This window comes from Cherax quadricarinatus, chromosome 42 (genome assembly GCF_038502225.1).
Source record: "Cherax quadricarinatus isolate ZL_2023a chromosome 42, ASM3850222v1, whole genome shotgun sequence".
In the NCBI taxonomy this organism is placed as follows: domain Eukaryota; kingdom Metazoa; phylum Arthropoda; class Malacostraca; order Decapoda; family Parastacidae; genus Cherax; species Cherax quadricarinatus.
Window position 1 is genome coordinate 14902633 of NC_091333.1, and position 18125 is coordinate 14920757.

Below are 18125 nucleotides of genomic sequence, written 5' to 3' on the forward strand. Positions count from 1 at the left end.
TTGGTAATAAGTAATACATATTTTATGAAAAAGAGGATAAATAAGTATACAAGGTATGATATAGCACGTAATAAAGTAGTTTGTTAGATTATGTATTGGTGGATAAAAGGTTGATGGGTAGGCTTCTGGATGTACATGTTTATAGAGGGGCAACTGATATATCAGATCATTATTTAGCTGTAGCTACAGTTAGAGTAAGAGAAAGATGGGACAAAAGGAAAATGGCAACAACAAGTAAGAGAGAGGTGAAGTGTATAAACTAAGGGAGGAGGAAGTTACAGTGAGATATAAGCATCTATTGGCAGAAAGGTGGGCTAGTGCAAATATGAGTAGCGGGGGGGGGGGGGGGGTGGAGGGGTGTGGAATAGTTTTTAAAATGGTGTATTAGAATGTGGGGCAGAAGTTTGTAGTTATAGGAGGGTGGGTGCAGGAGGAAACAGGAGTGATTGGTGAAATGAAGTAAAGGGTGTGATAAAAGTTATAAAGGTAGCTTATGAGAGGTTTTACAAAGCAGAAGTGTTATAAGAAGAGCAGAGTATATGGAGAGTAAAAGAAAGGTGAAGAGAGTGCAAAAGGAGAGCAGATGATAGAGTGGGAGAGGCACTGTCAAGAAATTTTGCAGAAAATGAAAAATTTTGGAGTGAGATAAACAAGTTAAGAAAGCCTAGGGAACGAATGGATTTGTCAGTTAAAAACAGAGTAGGGGAGTTAGTAGATGGGGAGCTGGAGGTATTGGGTAGATGGCGGGAATATTTTGAGGAACTTTTAAATGTCGATGAAGTAAGGGAGGCGGTAATTTCATGCACTGGGCAGGGAGGTATAACATCTTTTAGGAGTGAAGAAGAGCAGGATGTGAGTGTGGGGGAAGTGCGTGAGGCGTACATAGAATGACAGGGAGTAAAGCAACTGGAACTGGCGGGATCATGACAGAAATGTTAAAAGCAGGGGGGGATATAGTGTGGGAGTGGTTCGTATTTTTGTTTAATTAATGTATCAAACCATACCCCCGGTCGGGATTGAACCCGCGGTCATAGAGTCTCAAAACTCCAGCCCGTCGTGTTAGCCACTAGACCAGCTAGCCACAATAAGATTCATCCAACTAGGTATATTTCTACACCATAGGAAGGTTAGCGCAGGCACCACTGTGACCACAAATGCAAGTTTTTACAGACGAATCTCCAGCTAGCGTGGCCGTGACGAACTCTAGCTCAAGTCCCTTCACTGCCGTCAACATGACTCAAGAAATCGTAATGACTTGAGCTAGAGTTCGTCACGGCCACGCTAGCTGGAGATTCGTCTGTAAAAACTTGCATTTGTGGTCACAGTGGTGCCTGTGCTAACCTTCCTATGGTGTAGAAATATACCTAGTTGGATGAATCTTATTGTGGCTAGCTGGTCTAGTGGCTAACGCGACGGGCTGGAGTTTTGAGACTATGACCGCGGGTTCAATCCCGGCCGGGGGTATGGTTTGTTTGCAATCGTGTCATTACGATTTCTTGAGTCAATAAATGTATGAAAGAGGGGAAAGTACCTAGGGATTGGCAGAGAGCTTGTATAGTCCCTTTATATAAAGGGAAAGGGGACAAAAGATATTGTAAAAATTATAGGGGAATAAGTTTACTGAGCATACCAGGAAAAGTGTAAGGTAGGGTTATTATTGAAGGAATTAGAGGTAAGACAGAGAGAAGGATTGCAGATGAGCAAGGAGGCTTTAGAATGGGTAGGGGATGTGTAGATCAAGTGTTTACATTGAAGCATATATGTGAACAGTATTTAGATAAAGGTAGGGAAGTTTTCATTGCACTTATGGATTTAGAAAAGGCATATGGTAGAGTGGATAGGGAAGCAATGTGGCAGATGTTGCAGGTATATGGAATAGGTAGTGAGTTACTAAATGCTGTAAAGAGTTTTTATGAGAATAGTGAGGCTCAAGTTAGGGTGTGTAGGAGAGAGGGAGATTACTTCCTGGTAAAAGTAGGTCTTAGACAGGGATGTGTAATGTCACCATGATTGTTTAATATATTTATAGATGGGGTTGTAAAAGAAGTAAATGCTAGGGCGTTGGGTAGAGGGGTGGGATTAAATTATGGGGAATCAAATACAAAATGGGAGTTGACACAGTTACTTTTTGCTGATGATACTGTGCTTATGGGAGATTCTAAAGAAAAGTTGCTAAGGTTAGTGGATGAGTTTGGGAGGGTGTGTAAAGGTAGAAAGTTGAAAGTGAACATAGATAAAAGTAAGGTGATGAGGGTATCAAATGATTTAGATAAAGAAAAATTGGATATCACATTGGAGAGAGGGAGTATGGAAGAAGTGAATGTTTTCAGATACAGTGGACCCCTGCCTTATGAACGCATCGCATTACGTTAAATCCTCCATATGAAGCATTTGAATGCAAAAATTTTGCCTCACCTCACGATAAAAAACTCACCTTACGTGATTCGTCCGGGACGCATTTCACGTGTGGTCTCAGCACCAGTGTTTACAAGCCAGCCAGTGTGGTCGCATCTACACATACATTCGGTACATTTCACATTATCCCAGTGTTTTTAGTGCTTGTAACTGCAAAATAAGTCACCATGGACCCCAAGAAAGCTTCTAGTGCCATCCCTGTGGTAAAAAGGGTGAATTAGTATGGAATTGAAAAGAGAGATTAACCCTTAACCCTTTGGGGGTTGACAGGTCCTCTCAGAGACTTGTTCTCAGGGTCGGCCAAATTTCATAAAAAAAAAAAATTATTATTTTATGAAAAGATAAAGAATCTTTTCCTAATCATAATGACACCAAAAGTATGAAATTTGATGGAAAACTTACGGAATTATGCTCTTGCAAAGTTAGTGGTCTCGACGATGTTTACGCATCGGCGATTTTGCCCACTTCGAGCCCTATTTTCGGCCAATTCCAGTGTACTAGTCAACAAAAATCATAACTATTTCGCTAGAACTCCATTTTTTCTATCGAATGAGTACAAGAAACACCCATTTACCGATTTCAACTATCCAATAAAGTGGTCAGAATTTATCAATTTTGCCAATTTCACAAATTTCAAAAGATACCAATTTCCGAATAGGGTCCAGAATAAACAAGAAAGACATTCCTGGCACTAAAATAACAAGTTCTCTGTTCGTTAGTCACATCCCCAGGCCCCTCTTATATTTCTTTGGCTTTCCACTATGAATTTTTATTCTTACAAAAAGAATAAGATTTACTGTTATGCAGACTACTGCATTAGTGTAGAAATGGTATAAATAATATCAGCGCACTTGTGAAAGACTATTAGACTCACCAGTTGATGTGTATTGGGCGCTTCGCATGATTTGTTTACTTTTGAACTTCGGTAAAAATCGAACATTTCTGCTACTTTGAGCTCAATTTCAAGGTACTTTTCATTGTAAAAGCAGTCAAAATCATCTCAATTTCTGTAACATGTCTTCCATTCTATAAAATGAGACCAAGAAAACTAGAATACAACAATAAATACCATATGAAAATACAGTGAAAAGTCGCTGTTTTAATCCAAAAACATGGTCAAAGTTTTTTTTTTTTCTCATTACACACTGTGTGCTGCAGGATTTTTTTTATACTGCACACACTGACCACAGACCCATTCTTACAATGTAGGCCTACCAGCTTTCTCTCACTAGATTTGAAGGTGCTAGAATTTAGGCGTACTAGTACGTCAAAAACCCTGGGTCGTAAGACGTACTAGTAGGTCCGAAACCCCCAAAGGGTTAAATGGTCCAAACGTATATATATGTTTTTTCAACATCTGAAAGTATGTAAAAAAAATATAGATCTTTTTTGTTTTACATTTGAAAACGTGCAAAAAAACTTTTACCTACATTTTTTTTGTTATATTTGAAAATATGTAATAAAAAGTAGATCTACTTTTGTAGCACTACGAATTTGAACGTCGATCTGTTTGGACCGTTTAAGGGTTAAGGAAATGTGTGCAAAGTGTGTTGAACTGCAAACCTTTACGGATGAAAATCACCCTGACACAGCTACTGCAAGCCGTGTTGGCAACCTGTACAATGACAATGTTATGGCCCATTTTAGGAAAGTCTTAAAGGAACGGGAGGTACAGAGCTCTATGGACAGATTTGTTGTGTGACAGAGGTCCAGTGACTCTCAAGCTGGTCCTAGTGGCATTAAAAGAAGAAGGAAAGTAACCTTGGAAAAGGACTTGCTACTTCAAGTCCTAATGGAAGGGGATTCCTCTTCTAAACAATAAGTTCCACACTCTCCCCTCCTCCCATCCCATCAATCATCGCCAGATCTTCAATAAAGGTAAGTGTCATGTATTCTATACTTAGTAGAGTAGTAATTGTGCATGTCGTCTTCAGTTTGTGTATATTAAAATTAATATTTCATGTGGTAAAATTTTTTTTTTTCATACTTTGGGGTGTCAGGAACTGATTAATTTGATTTCTGTTATTTCTTGTGGGGAAAATTAATTCAGCTAACGATAATTTCGGCTTACGATGAGCTCCCAGGAATGGATTAATATCGTAAGGCGGAGGTCCACTGTATTTGGGAGTTGACGTGTCAGCGGATGGGTTTATGAAGGATGAAGTTAACCAAAGAATTGATGAAGGAAAAAAGGCGAGTCGTGCGTTGAGGTACGTTTATGTGGAGACAAAAAACATTATCTTTGGAGGCAAAGAAGGGAATGTATGAAAGTATAGTGGTACCAACTCTTATATGGGTGTGAAGCTTGGATTGTAAATGCTGCAGTGAGGTGGTTGGAGGCAGTGGAGATGTCCCGTCTAAGGGCAGTGTGTAAATATTATGCAGAAAATTCGGAGTGTGGAAATTAGGAGAAGGTGTGGTGTTAAGAAAAGTATTAGAGGGCTGAAGAGGGGTTGTTGAGGTGGTTTGGTCATTTAGAGAGAATCGATCAAAATAGAATGACACGGAGAGCGTATAAATCTGTAGGGGAAGGAAGGTGTGGTAGGGGTTGTCCTCGAAAAGGTTGGAGGGACGGGGTAAAGGAGGTTTTGTGGGCGAGCGACTTGGACTTCCAGCAAGCGTGCATGAGCTTGCTGGAAGTGCAAGCATGCATGAACTCTCCCGCTAGCATGACTATGACGGCCATGCTAGCGGGAGATTCGTCTGTAAAAACTTGCATTTGTGGACACAGTGGTGCCTATGCCAACCTTCCTATGGTGTAGAAATGTACCTAGTTGGACGAATCTTATTGAAGCTAGCTGGCCCAGTGGTTAATGTGACGATTGTAATAAAGTTGGTAGAATTACCGACAATATGTAAAGTAAAAAGGACACAAGTGCAACTAATGTGACATTTTATTGTGGCAACGTTTCGTTCTCCAGGAACTTTATCAAGCCATTGATAAAGCTTGATAAAGCTCCTGGAGAGCGAAACGTTGCCACAATAAAATGTCACATTAGTTGCACTTGTGTCCTTTTACTTTACATAACGCGACGATCTGGAGTTTAGAGACTCTCTTACCGCGGGTTCAAACCCTACCCGTGGTATGGTTTTGCAATCGTGTCATTATGATTTCGTGAGTCAGTCGAGCTGTTGGAGTGTAAGCAAGGTAATATTTAGTGAAGGGATTCAGGGAAACCAGTTATTTTTATATAGCCAGACTTGAGTACTGGAAATGGGAAGCACAGTGCCTGCACTTTAAAGGAGGGGTTTGGGATATTGGCAGTTTGGAGGGATATGTTATATATATCTTTATATATGTTTCTAAACTGTTGTATCTGGGCACCTGTGTAAAATGATATACAGTGATTATGTATGAGTAAGGTGAAAGTGTTGAATGATGATGAAAGTATTTTCTTTTTGGGGATTTTCTTTCTTTTTGGGTCACCCTGCCTTGGTGGGAGATGGCCGACTTGTTGAATTTTTTTTTTTTTTATGGGGTGGACTGATGAACCAGTGGAAGGCCTCAATCAAATGATGAAAAATTTCCACTGAGTGGGCTATCAAATGACTAAGACCCATGTGAAGGCTTACTCAGCCCTGTAACAACTTCAGACAGTACTATTACCAAGGCTGGCTCCTCCTCAGGAAAATTAATGAATAGAAAAAGAAATAATAATTCACAAAGATAAACACTTTATTATTTATTAAAGCAAACATAAAACAGTAAAACATGAAAGGTATATCCTATTTGAAAGAAAAATGAAAAATGAAATGAAAAAATGACATTTGAACTCAACGCTAATATATATATTTTGATAATGGGGTGTCTGGTGGAGGTTGACACCGTCTTGTAGAAACCATAGCCGTTGGTGATGATGTGGGGGGGGGTCGCAGGTGTTGGTGACAATCCAACGGCTCGTTCTTCACCGAGTATAACCGTGAATAATCAGTCCAGATGACAGGAAAGCAGGTTCTTTACCACTGCAATGATGAGGGGTTACGTCCTGCGATGGCATACATGTACACAGGTAAGTAGATACAACATGGGACGTCTCAGGACTTTAGTCCGTCTCCATCAATTCTTCTCGTTGGTTGGCAGGTGACCCAATCTGTCATTCCAAGCTGTAAAGAGAGAGAGGTTACCCACTGCTTAAGAAATCACTCTCCATGATAAGTACAATACCTAAAAGACGTGGTGATTATTAAAATATTTATGAGATATCAAGGCTGAAGGGACTAAGTTTATTATTGGTCAAAAGTGAAGCTTTCAACCAATAAGTCAACTAAAATATGAGCAGGCGTGTACTTACAGTAGTGCTGGGAGCTGCGAGTCGAGTGATTACTGTTTGACCGGAGCCCCACACGTCACCTTTTGGGGGGGGGGGGATAGTGGGAGCTAGACTTACCCTACCTTAACAAGTAGCCGGCAATCAAACTATTGTTACCATATACAGTGGACCCCCGCTTAACGATCACCTCCAAATGCAACCAATTATGTAAGTGTATTTATGTAAGTGCGTTTGTACGTGTATGTTTCGGGGTCTGAAATGGACTAATCTACTTCACAATATTCCTTATGGGAAAAAATTCGGTCAGTACTGGCACCTGAACATACTACTGGAATGAAAAAAGTTCGTTAACCGGGGGTCCACTGTACTTGCTCGATACTCCTATCTGTTGAACTTTTCCCTCACAACCCACATCAGGAGAAATTTTAAATTTCTACTGATAAAATATCACTATAAAAAAAAAATCTTACCTGTCTGACATGCTCACACATGCTTGTTGGATGTCAGAGTCCCTTACATTCAAAACTTTCTTTTACCCTCTCCTTTCAATCTTTCCTAGGATGACCTCCATCCCTGCTTCACTCCACTATAAGTTTATACATTCTCCAAGTTATCATATTTTCCTCCATCCTCTCTAAATATCCAGACCACTTGATTAATCCCTCCACAGCCCTCTTTATAATAATTTTAGTGGCCCCTGCACCTTCTTCTAATCTCCAAAGTACAAATTCTCTGCAGCCTGATACTTTTGAGGGATTTTGAGAGTTTTGCTACTCCTGCATACTGGTCCTAGGCCAGACTCATAAGGTTTTTTTCTCAGTACATGTACTTTTGTACCCCTGCTTTATGCTCAGAGTTCTCTCAGCACATTTGTATACACCTGATTTTAACTGATATTATTTTGCATTTTTTGTATTGTGCTCATTGCTTTGGTAATGAGCTACAATATTTTATTGTGGAGATTTTAAACAGCCTCAAGCATTTTCCAGGTGTAAATTATGATTTATTCTTATATAGATCACTAAGAAGCTTATGGCAAGTTTTTGCTTAGTTTGGGTGTATGATGATGGGAGGGGGGGGATGTAAGAGTTTGATTTGCTACTTAAGTAGAATTGATGATGGGGTGTCTTACCTATTACTACATTCAGAAATTGTGGATTCCATCATTTTGCAGCTATTCAGTAGGCATGAAAAGCATATGAAATAATTTTCTTCCAACTTCTTAAGTGAGGCCAGGTACTGAGATAGGTCAGATAAAGGATTGAGATACCGATAGCATGTACAGTGGGATAAATTATTAATGTTAAATTCATGGGAAAGTGGGATATAATTATGTTTGACCCAAGGAAGGTGAGATGATTGCCAGTTCCTTGGATAAAGAGCTCTCCACCAGCACCTATTTCCCTCAATCCCCTAAGTAAGAGAGGTGGTCAGTGAGGCATGTGGAGTAACAAATAACTAGATGGAAGACAGTGGAAGAGATTCATTGGTTAATAAATCCCAGTGATTGATTATGAGTTATATAATACCTCTGTATTACAGTGATTTAAGTCGTTGCAGAAGAGTACAGGATTTGTTCTTTTTCTTGTAGAAAATGAGTTTTGTGTGTTGAGTGTGTTGTAGTGGTGTCATTGGACAAATTTTACCACTATTAAATTTGTAGTTTTCCTCCTCCCCATGTTCATAGTCTGCATTCTCTGAAATTTTTATAGTAATGTGAAACATTATAGCATTTTGGCTCTGTCATCACACTCTAAGCCTCTTTCAGTGTTTATGTCTTACCACAGTTGTTGGCAATTTGCCTGTTATTCCATCCAAAACTACTGAATGACTCGTGCAAGTTTAGTGCTCCACATAATACTAATCCATCTAAAGTGTCTGTCCAAAACTACTGAATGACTCATACAGGTTTAGTGCTCCATATAATACTAATCCATCTAAAGTCGAAGTATTTTTTTTAATGGTACAGGTGGAGGGAGTAGCCCAGCAGAAGGTGGGAACAACACTTTTCCCCGGCAAAAGAAGTCGGCCTCAGATACTGGTGGCGGAGTAGCTCCAAGTGCTACTGAAGGCTCGCAGCCTACCTCTGGTAGTGGGCATAAGCGCGCAAACAGTGAGTGCAATCTAAAGTCTTCCCACACAGGTACCTAAGCAACCTTCATCCTTGCCAGTGTTCAGTGAAGGCGGTGTGTTTAAGAATCTTCTCTTCTCAGTATCTTGTGATGCACTTGAATGTTTGTCTTTGTAAAGTTGTAACATGTCAACACTTTGCCTTTTATGAACGTGGGCCATCTCTTCTAGGTGATGCAGGCATGGCCCCTCTGAGCCATACAGAATTTTTAGGGGCAAAGTGTTAAGTTACATAATATCTCCGGAAAACAAAAGGGCAAAATTTTCATATTGTTTGGATTTCTTATCTTGTTGCATTCTTTTGACAAATTCTAGTATGGATTCTAACTCTCTAATTTTCTAGGCCTAAGAGGGGACATGTCTTGCATGCCACTTGTAGTTTGCATCTAATAATGTCTCTGTTGTAACAGTCCAGAGACAAATACCACTCTGCTGTTTTTTGTTTGTTTTTTGTTTTTAGAAACTGTGTGTAAGCTAACAAAATAAGTTTCATGTTTTGCCATTGCCTGTAGGAAGAAATAGTTACGTGTTATTGTGCAAGCAACAAAAACGTATCATAAATTTATATTGTCTTTGGCTAAATAGTTTGACTTGCTTGCCTTTGTTTGTAAGTGAATTGTCTCTGGGTTGTTCTAGGGCTCATGCTGTACCTGCCCTGTTTACCGTGCTTGGCATCAGAAGGCAAAGACACTAAGCTGCAGGTACAAGCGCAGCAAACGAGTAAAAGGGTCCACAACCGTATGGACAAGAACTCCCTCCCACGTCCTCGCTCTCTTTCTCCTAATCACAAACATCCTGATATATCACCTAAGCATTCTAATCTTATAGATAGACAAAACATTATAATTTCAAATCCCATGGATCCAGTGCATCTGGCCAGTGGTGCTCCTTACAAGACAAATAATTTGTCACCAGGTTCTCAGGTTTTAAAGCCAAATAATTTAGCTCTCTCTTCCAAAAATATATATCCAAATGATCAAAATATTCCTGCCAGTAAGCAAAGTAATGTTAGTAAAAACCAGCAACTTATACTAAGTCAAGGTCTTAAAAGTCAAGAGGTAAAGAATCCTACTTTTAATCAAACAATAGTACCAAATTTTGCCAAACCTCACTTTCCAAACTACCAAACCATTGCTCCAAATTTCCTTCATCCCCGAGTACCTCAAGCCTCATCCTCTCCAAAGGGTCCATCCCCATCATTTGGGAGGTCTTACAGTAGTCCAAAGAGTAGTGTAAACAATCTTTCTAATTCCTGGTGTGTTAGCTCAGGGCAGTCTCTCTCACCTAGCCATCCATGGAGTTACTCTTCCTCTCCCATCCAGTTTCCTTCTCCTGGACCAATTCCACTTAATCGTTTTCTCTCTTCTCCACTGTCAAGTAGTCAGGATTTGTCATATCCTATGATTCATCACCAAAGATCATTCTCCAGCTATTATTCTTACACTGCTATTACCCCATCTGCATCCCCCCTCTACCGTCCATCGGAGGACCCTGTAGTATCGGCAGTCAGCTTAAGACGGAAAGGTATTCACCAGATAGTGTTGGCTGCTTAATGCTTATGCTAATGATTGTCTTGCTGGGCTGACTAAAGCTATGACGTTTTGTTTGTAATTTAGATTATATTAATATTTATTTCTGTATGTGAATTGGAATGCAGTATTTAGGGGCTTGTCCTGATAAAATATTTTCTGATGGTACCTGATGTGTGGATTTTTTTTTTTTTTTGCTCACTAATAATGATAACACACTAATAAGATATGCTACACTCAAAGCTACTTAATAAGTTTGGGTGGTTGAATGTGAAAACAACTAACTTAGTAACCATTTTTCACAAATTTTTGAAATTTATGTATTATTCTGTAGTGGCCTCACTTATTTTATGAGGAAATGATTTTTAATTTTATTTTGCTGTCTTGACAAAAGGGTACAGACATTACGGTCTAATGACTCACTGAATGGCAAACCAGTTTTCAAAGTGCTGGAATTGTACTTCCCATCTCCAAAACTCAGATCCTGCTGACTGCTTCTATATCCCTTCACATACATAACTTTGCTCACACTCAAACAGTACTTCAGATCCCAGAAGACTGTTTCCCTCCACTCCAGTGTAACATAGTAACATGTGTTTGCTGGATGGTCAAGCTGCTACCTTTCCAACGCTGCATCACTTTCAACCCTTCCTCAGACATTCCCTACACCTTTTATCCACTTCTGCTTTATACACCCTCTTTGTTAATCAGTCTTGCTCTATCTTCTCTAAATGACAAAACCATCTCAATAATCCATATTCTCTCTGAATTATACTTCATATCACCACACTGTTTCTAACTTTTTCACTATTTATTCTTGGTAATATTCCCACAACACATTGATCTCAAATATAGCATTTCCAAATCATCCAACCACCTTCTCACTACAACATTTAAAGATCATTCATCAAACCAGTATGAAAATATGAGCATCACTAACATCATCCCTACAGTTTTTACCCCCATTCACTTGTAGAGTGTCTAATGTTTATATGGAAGGCGACTAGTAAAAAAATTCAATTATCCAATGCTTTTCTGGTTTTGTGGCTTTCCCAATCCCAAATCTCTCTCTTCTGATCATTATTTGTTAGGAGTTAAAATATTAGCTAGATTAGAATCATTTATTAGAGAGACAGTCTCAAACGTAAAATGAACCAAAATTTGAAATAAAATTTATTATATAGACTTAATTTTGTATTTTTTGTGGTCTCTGGTTTTGTGAGATATCTAGGAATACAACCCATGTGAATTTGTATGGATAACTGTTCTCTGATGCACTTGTCTTTCCTTCCATAGACAATTTTTTTTTTAACAGACTTAGACACTTAATGAACATTATTGGTTCAGTGCTTCCTCATTGAATATATTGTACAGGGAATAACTAAAGTGTAATGAACACCTGTCAGTACTCAATATTAACCCACATGGAGACAGAAACTCAGAAAATTTGTAGAGCTATATATTTTGACACCCTTTTAGGATCCTTTTCAGAAGAGGATCTGAACTGAAGAGGATCCCAGAAGGGGGAGGAATATACAGATCAATTAATATTCTGAGTTTCTGTCTGCTTGTGGGCAGTTATTGAGCATACTGTACTGGATTACCAATTTTCACAGACTTGAACACCACTACTACTTTTGTTCCCATGTACAATCTATGATTCACCTCATCTTTTGTAGATCTATCTGCTCCTGTATATATTACTAAATATAAGAGGAGAAACTTTGTTTTTCTTTTTGGACCACCCTGCTTCAGTGGGATACAGCTGGTTTGTTGAAAGAAGATATATAATGGTAGGATGGTACGTCTTGCTACCTCTACTTACATTTAGGTCACACTACACATGCATGTACAAGCATATATATATATATATATATATATATATATATATATATATATATATATATATACAACAAGTCGGCCGTCTCCCACCGAGGCAGGGTGACCCAAAAAAGAAAGAAAATCCCCAAAAAGAAAATACTTTCATCATATATATATATATATATATATATATAATATATATATATACACACCCCTCTGAGTTTTCTTCTATTTTCTTACTAGTTTCTTGTTTATTTCTGCTTATCTCCATGGGGAAGTAGAATAGAATTCTTCCTCCGTAAGCTATGCATGTCGTAAGAGGCAACTAAAATGCTGATAACAAGGGACTAGTAATCCGTTATCCTGTGGGATATGTACATACACATACTTGTGCCTTCTAATCTTTAATTCTCTAGATTCCTTACTCTCTCCTTGCACTTTTGTGTTTTCTTTTAGCTTCTGTCTTGACATATTTCTCTCCTCAAGGGAGGTTCTTTGATGCTGGTGAGGGGCTCTTGATCTAGGGAATTGGATCTGTGCTCCAGTTCCCTGAATTGAGCCTGAATGCCTTCCATTCCCCCCCCCCACATGTGCTGTATAATCCTATGGGTTTAGCACTCCCCCAAGATTATAATAATAATTGACACATCTCTCTCTACTGCTACTCTGCCAACTTTTGCAATTTTTGAAAATCTTCAAAGACAACTGTGACACCTTTCATTTCATCTACATTTAATAATTTTTTTCTAATTTTTTTTCTCGACAAGTCGGCTGTCTCCCACCAAGGCAGGGTGGCTCAAAAAGAAAGAAAATCCCCAAAAAGAAAATACTTTCATCATCATTCAACACTTTAACCTCACTCGTGCATAATCTGTCTTTGCAGAGGTGCTCAGATACGACAGTTTAGAAGTCCCTTCAAACTGTCAGTATCCCAGACCCCGCCTATAAAGTGCAGGCATTGTACTTCCCATTTCCAGGATTCAAGTCCGGCTAAAATCTATAATAACCAGCTTCCCTGAATCCCTTCACTAAATATTACCCTGCTCACACTCCAACAGCTCATCAGATCCTAAACACAATTTGTCTTCATTTACTCCTATCTAACACACTCACACACACTTGCTGGAAGTCCAAGCCCCTCGCCCACAAGAACTTCTTTATCCCCTCCCTCCAACCTTTTTGAGGACGACCCCAACCCCTCCCTTCCCCTACAGATTTCTACAGTCTCCAAGTCATTCTACCTTGATCCTTTCTCTCTAAATGACCAAACCACTTTAACAACCCCTCTTCATCCCTCTGACTAATACTTTGAGTAATTCCATACCTCCTCCTAATTCCCACACTCCAAATTCTCTGCATAATACTTACACCAAACAGGACATCTCCACTGCCTCCAGCCCCCTCCTCGCTGCAGCATTTACAACCCAAGCTTCACACCCATACAAGAGTGTTGGTACTGCTATACTTTCATACATTCCCTTCTTTGCCTCCATAGATAACGTTTTTTTGTCTCCACAGATACCTCAACGCACCGCTCACCTTTTTTCTCTTAGCTCACAAGTTCATTTGTTGCACAGATTTTCTCACCTTATTTCTCTTTTAGGAAAAATGTTGATAATGAATCATCCATTGCTTTATTCTGAATCATACACTGTATATTTTAATTTTTATTTCACATTATCTCTGGTCATTCAGGTGTCTAGTAACTCGGTCCACCCCAGTACTACTACTTGTCAATACTGTATACTGAAATTTATTAATTCCATAAACATAGTCTGTCCAGTATAATACATAATTTACAGGATTCTTGAGACTGAGCCTGCAAGGTTTGACCCCCACATTATTTGTTTTTGAAAGATTCATAAGGTTGTGAAACTTGTGTGAACATTATAATAAAAGCCAGTGATTAAATTCTCCTAATCTGTAGCATGATAGTTATCATGCAGGTAGATAATAAAATGGTTTGTTTGGTTTTGCAGATCGCTCTGGACAAGGTGTATTGTTTACACGCAATCCAGCAGAACTACAAGGTGAATTCATACGCACCAGTCTTGTTAAGTCTTCCCGAGGTTTGGGGTTTACGATTGTTGGGGGAGATGATAATGAAGAGGAGTTTCTCCAGATAAAAAGTGTTGTACCTAATGGCCCGGCATGGCAGGATGGAAAACTTCGAACTGGTAATTTTTACTCAGTTAAAATGCTAAAATATATATTCTCAGTGTTAATTAAATTGTTTGTATTGAACGTGCTAGGCTGATTGTCATATTACAAATAAAAATATACTCTCACTTTTACATTGTTCTTACAGGGGATGTGCTAGTTTATGTAGGGGATACATGTGTGTTGGGATACACCCATGCTGATGTGGTGAACATGTTCCAAAACATTGATCCTGGTAGAACAGTGTACCTGGAAGTTTGCAGAGGCTACCCTTTACCTTTTGATCCTAATGACCCCAACACAGAAATTGTGACTACAGTAGCTGTTACATCAGCTGGTGAGTTAGGATAAGATACTGTTTTGTTTTCATAAGTATAATAGCAATGGGTTATGAAATGTAGTGTTGGCAAGATTACATCATATAAGTATCCATTTTGTAGTTGATGCTCCTTCAAATTACAGTATCCCTAACTCTCCTTCAGAGTGGAAGCACTGTACTTCCCACCTCCAGGACTCTAGCCCAGCTAACTGGTTTTCCTGAATACCTTCATAAATGTTACCTTGCTCACACTCCAACAGCACGTCAAATCATAAAAACCATTTGCCTCCACTTACTCTTATCTATAATTCTTGCACATGCCTGTTGGATGTCCAAGCCCCTGGCATACACAGTCTGTTTTACCCCTACTTACAAGCTTTCCTTGGACAACCCCTACCCTTCCTTCCCTCCACTATAAATTTATACAATCTCTAAGGCATCCTATTTTGCATGGGTTTTAATTGCTACAGGAAGGAGGAAGCTGGAAGTAGTGGAGATGTTATGTTTGAGACCAATGAATAGTGTGAATAATATGCAAAGAATTAGCAGAATAGAATGAAAGAATGAGTAAGGGTTATCCTAGGAATGGTGGAGGGAGGATGTGAAGATAGTTTGAGATGTTAGGGGCTTTAAGATCAATCAGGAGTGAATTATTGTGTTAGATAATAGTAGAAACAAGTGGTTTTTAGGTTTTGACATACTCTGTTGGAATATGAACATGGTAACACTTACGAAGGGATTCAGAGAAACTGGTTAGCCAGACTCGAGTCCTGGAGGTGGAAAATACAGTAGCTGCACTCTGAAGAAGGGGTAGAAATGTTTCAGTTCAGAAGCTCATTTGGATTGTGATACTGATACTTTTTTTTTTTGTCCTACTGTGGTGGGATACAGTTGGTGTGGAAAAGTTTTTTGTAAATGTTTTGTTAGGTTAGGCTAGTTTTGAGCAGGAATATAGTTTGACCAAAACAAACCTAACCAAGCAAAATGGCTACAAGTAATACTACACATATGTACTTGCTTATGAGACTACACTCTGTAAGAAAATTACATATTGTAATTATAATGCTTGTTAAAATTTTAACTTGGATGTTTAGTAACAATAATGCATATGAACTGGAGGACAGATTGAAGTTCTTATCAGTCAGAGAACATTGCGAAATAATACTTGTTAGTCAGCTTCCTCTTTGAGAGAGTTGAGCAGTGAGCACAATGAAACAATTAAACAGACTGATATTGGGAAGGGGCTGTCTGTTAATACCGAATGTCTGTCAAATCTGAATGATGAGATTAAATTATTTTTCATGATCATAACAATGATGGACAATTCTGTTAAATCAAGATTCAATTAAGCTAGTGAACCATAACAATAATGGACAATTCTGGATTTAGTGGACTTTATCTGTTGTTTCTAGATGTTATCCAGTCACAGATTTTGTTTATTAAATTGGGTCTTAAATTGATGCTTTACTGTACTTTCTACTTAGCTATTCGTACTTGAACGTATTTTTCGTATATATGCCTATTGAGCAGTTTTATCCAGATTTGCTATTAATTAGAGCTGTGACTTTAAAATGTCATATATATATTTCTATTATGTACATATATACTGTATATCTAATTACAGCTTGGTAAAAGAAAATATGTGATTATTAATTCAGATTCCTTTAATGATATGTAAAGACTATCAGCACAGGATTCTGTATTTGTTTATAAACTGCTGAATACTGACTAATATTATTTCCAATGTTATGATTACAGATGCTCGGTCTTCTAAGTCAGTGTTTGGTGAAGGATACGAACGATCGAGGAATAATTCGAGTGAAAGTATGAATACTGCAAAATCTATGCCTGACCTGAGTAATCCTGAACGTGTGCAGCAGGTTCCAAGGCCTGGTAGTGCTGACCTCCTTAGTTCAGAAAATTTTGATCACACTCCTGATATTTTGGATTTTTACCCCTCAGCATTAAGCAAACCTGAATATTTGACTATACCAATAGTGAAAGGAACTAATGGGTTTGGCTTTACAATAGCTGATAGTGCATATGGCCAGAAAGTAAAAAAAATATTAGATCGTGGAAGGTGTAAAAACTTGATAGAGGGTGACATTTTAGTTGACATAAATAATATAAATGTGAAAGGAATGAGCCACACAGAAGTAGTGCAGGTGCTTAAAGACTGTGCCCAGGGACAAGAGGCGGTAATCATGGTGCAGCGAGGGGGGCTTAGTTCTCCATCCAAGTCTCGAGGACTTCGAAAGGAACAGTCAAGTCCGAAGAAGTCTGGAGTTGCAGCTGGGCTGTTTAGAAGCAAAACTCCCACGGCAGATATGTACAGTTCACAGCCAAAGGAGGTGATTCCAAACAGACCCAAGACACCACTTGTAGATACTCGTAATCGACCTAAGACCCCAAATGTCATGAGTGGAATTGACATTAGTGGGTCTGGAGAAGGAAATAGACAGATGGAAGGTAACACAGACTACCGGCCCCTGTATACACCTACCTCTGTACATGCACCTTTTCCAGGTGCATTTTCATATACAGGGGGTCAAGTAGATTCACAGTATGATACCAAGGTCAATAACATGTCTGTTCAGATGAGTCAGGTTAGTTTAGAACAAAATAATTACGAAAATTATATCGGTGATAGTCAGGGTTTCCGTGGCGAGGGTCCAGCTCCTCATCAGAACAGTTATAATTATCACCATGACTTGTATGCCCAAGACAGTTATTATCAACAACACGGTGATGACAGTGATATAAAAAGGAATCAAGCGAAGACACCGACAAAGGAATACAACAACCAGGGATACTCTCAGTATCCCTATTATAATGAAAATAATGGTAGCAGCTCAAATCATATCAATAACAATCATCACAATACAAGTATGGAGCAAAACTCAGGCTATGGCTACATGCAGTACCCCAAAGATGGCTATGACCTGCCTCGTCAAGACTCAGGATACAGTTCACAAGCCCAAATCCCGCCTGCCAGGAATCCTTATCCTCCATACTATGGCCAGAATAATTCTGCTGGTTATAATAGTCAAGCAGACAGTTTAGGGAGAAGGAAAGAGTCAACCAGCTTCGAATACGAACATCCAGCACCAGTCAGCATGCCCAGGTAATATTATAAATAATGAGAGAGTGTGAGAGAGTGAGACAGTTCTATTAATATTTTTCTGAAAAGTTACAAAGGTTGGAGGAGGAATTTAGGTGGGTATATAAAAGATGGGAATTAAAAGTGAACACACAAAAATGCAGAGAGATAAACATAACAAAAAGTATAGGTATACCTGGAGAGGGTTTTGGGGGTCAATGCCCCCACAGTTTGGTCTGAGACCAGGCCTCATGGTGGATCAGGGTCTGATCAACCAGGCTGTTACTGCTGGCCACATGCAAACTGACGTATGAACCACAACTTGGCTGGTCAGGTACTGACTTGAGGTGCCTGTCCAGTGCCTTCTTGAAGACAGCCAG

At 39.0% G+C, this 18125-nt stretch overlaps 1 protein-coding gene across 9 annotated transcripts in view; it reads left to right on the plus strand.

Moving 5' to 3' along the window:
• The window catches only part of Magi (membrane associated guanylate kinase, WW and PDZ domain containing protein magi), a 379317-nt gene that overhangs the window by 277660 nt on the left and 83532 nt on the right, over positions 1 to 18125 (plus strand). For 8 of the 9 annotated variants that reach the window (XM_070093311.1, XM_070093304.1, XM_070093308.1 and 5 more), the window contains 5 exons: positions 8656 to 8799; positions 9453 to 10340; positions 14146 to 14343; positions 14475 to 14663; positions 16404 to 17769. In XM_070093311.1, coding sequence (XP_069949412.1) covers positions 8656 to 8799; positions 9453 to 10340; positions 14146 to 14343; positions 14475 to 14663; positions 16404 to 17769 — 2785 coding nt within the window. The remainder of the gene's footprint in view (positions 1 to 8655; positions 8800 to 9452; positions 10341 to 14145; positions 14344 to 14474; positions 14664 to 16403; positions 17770 to 18125) is intronic. The other variant, XM_070093312.1, reaches the window with a different exon arrangement.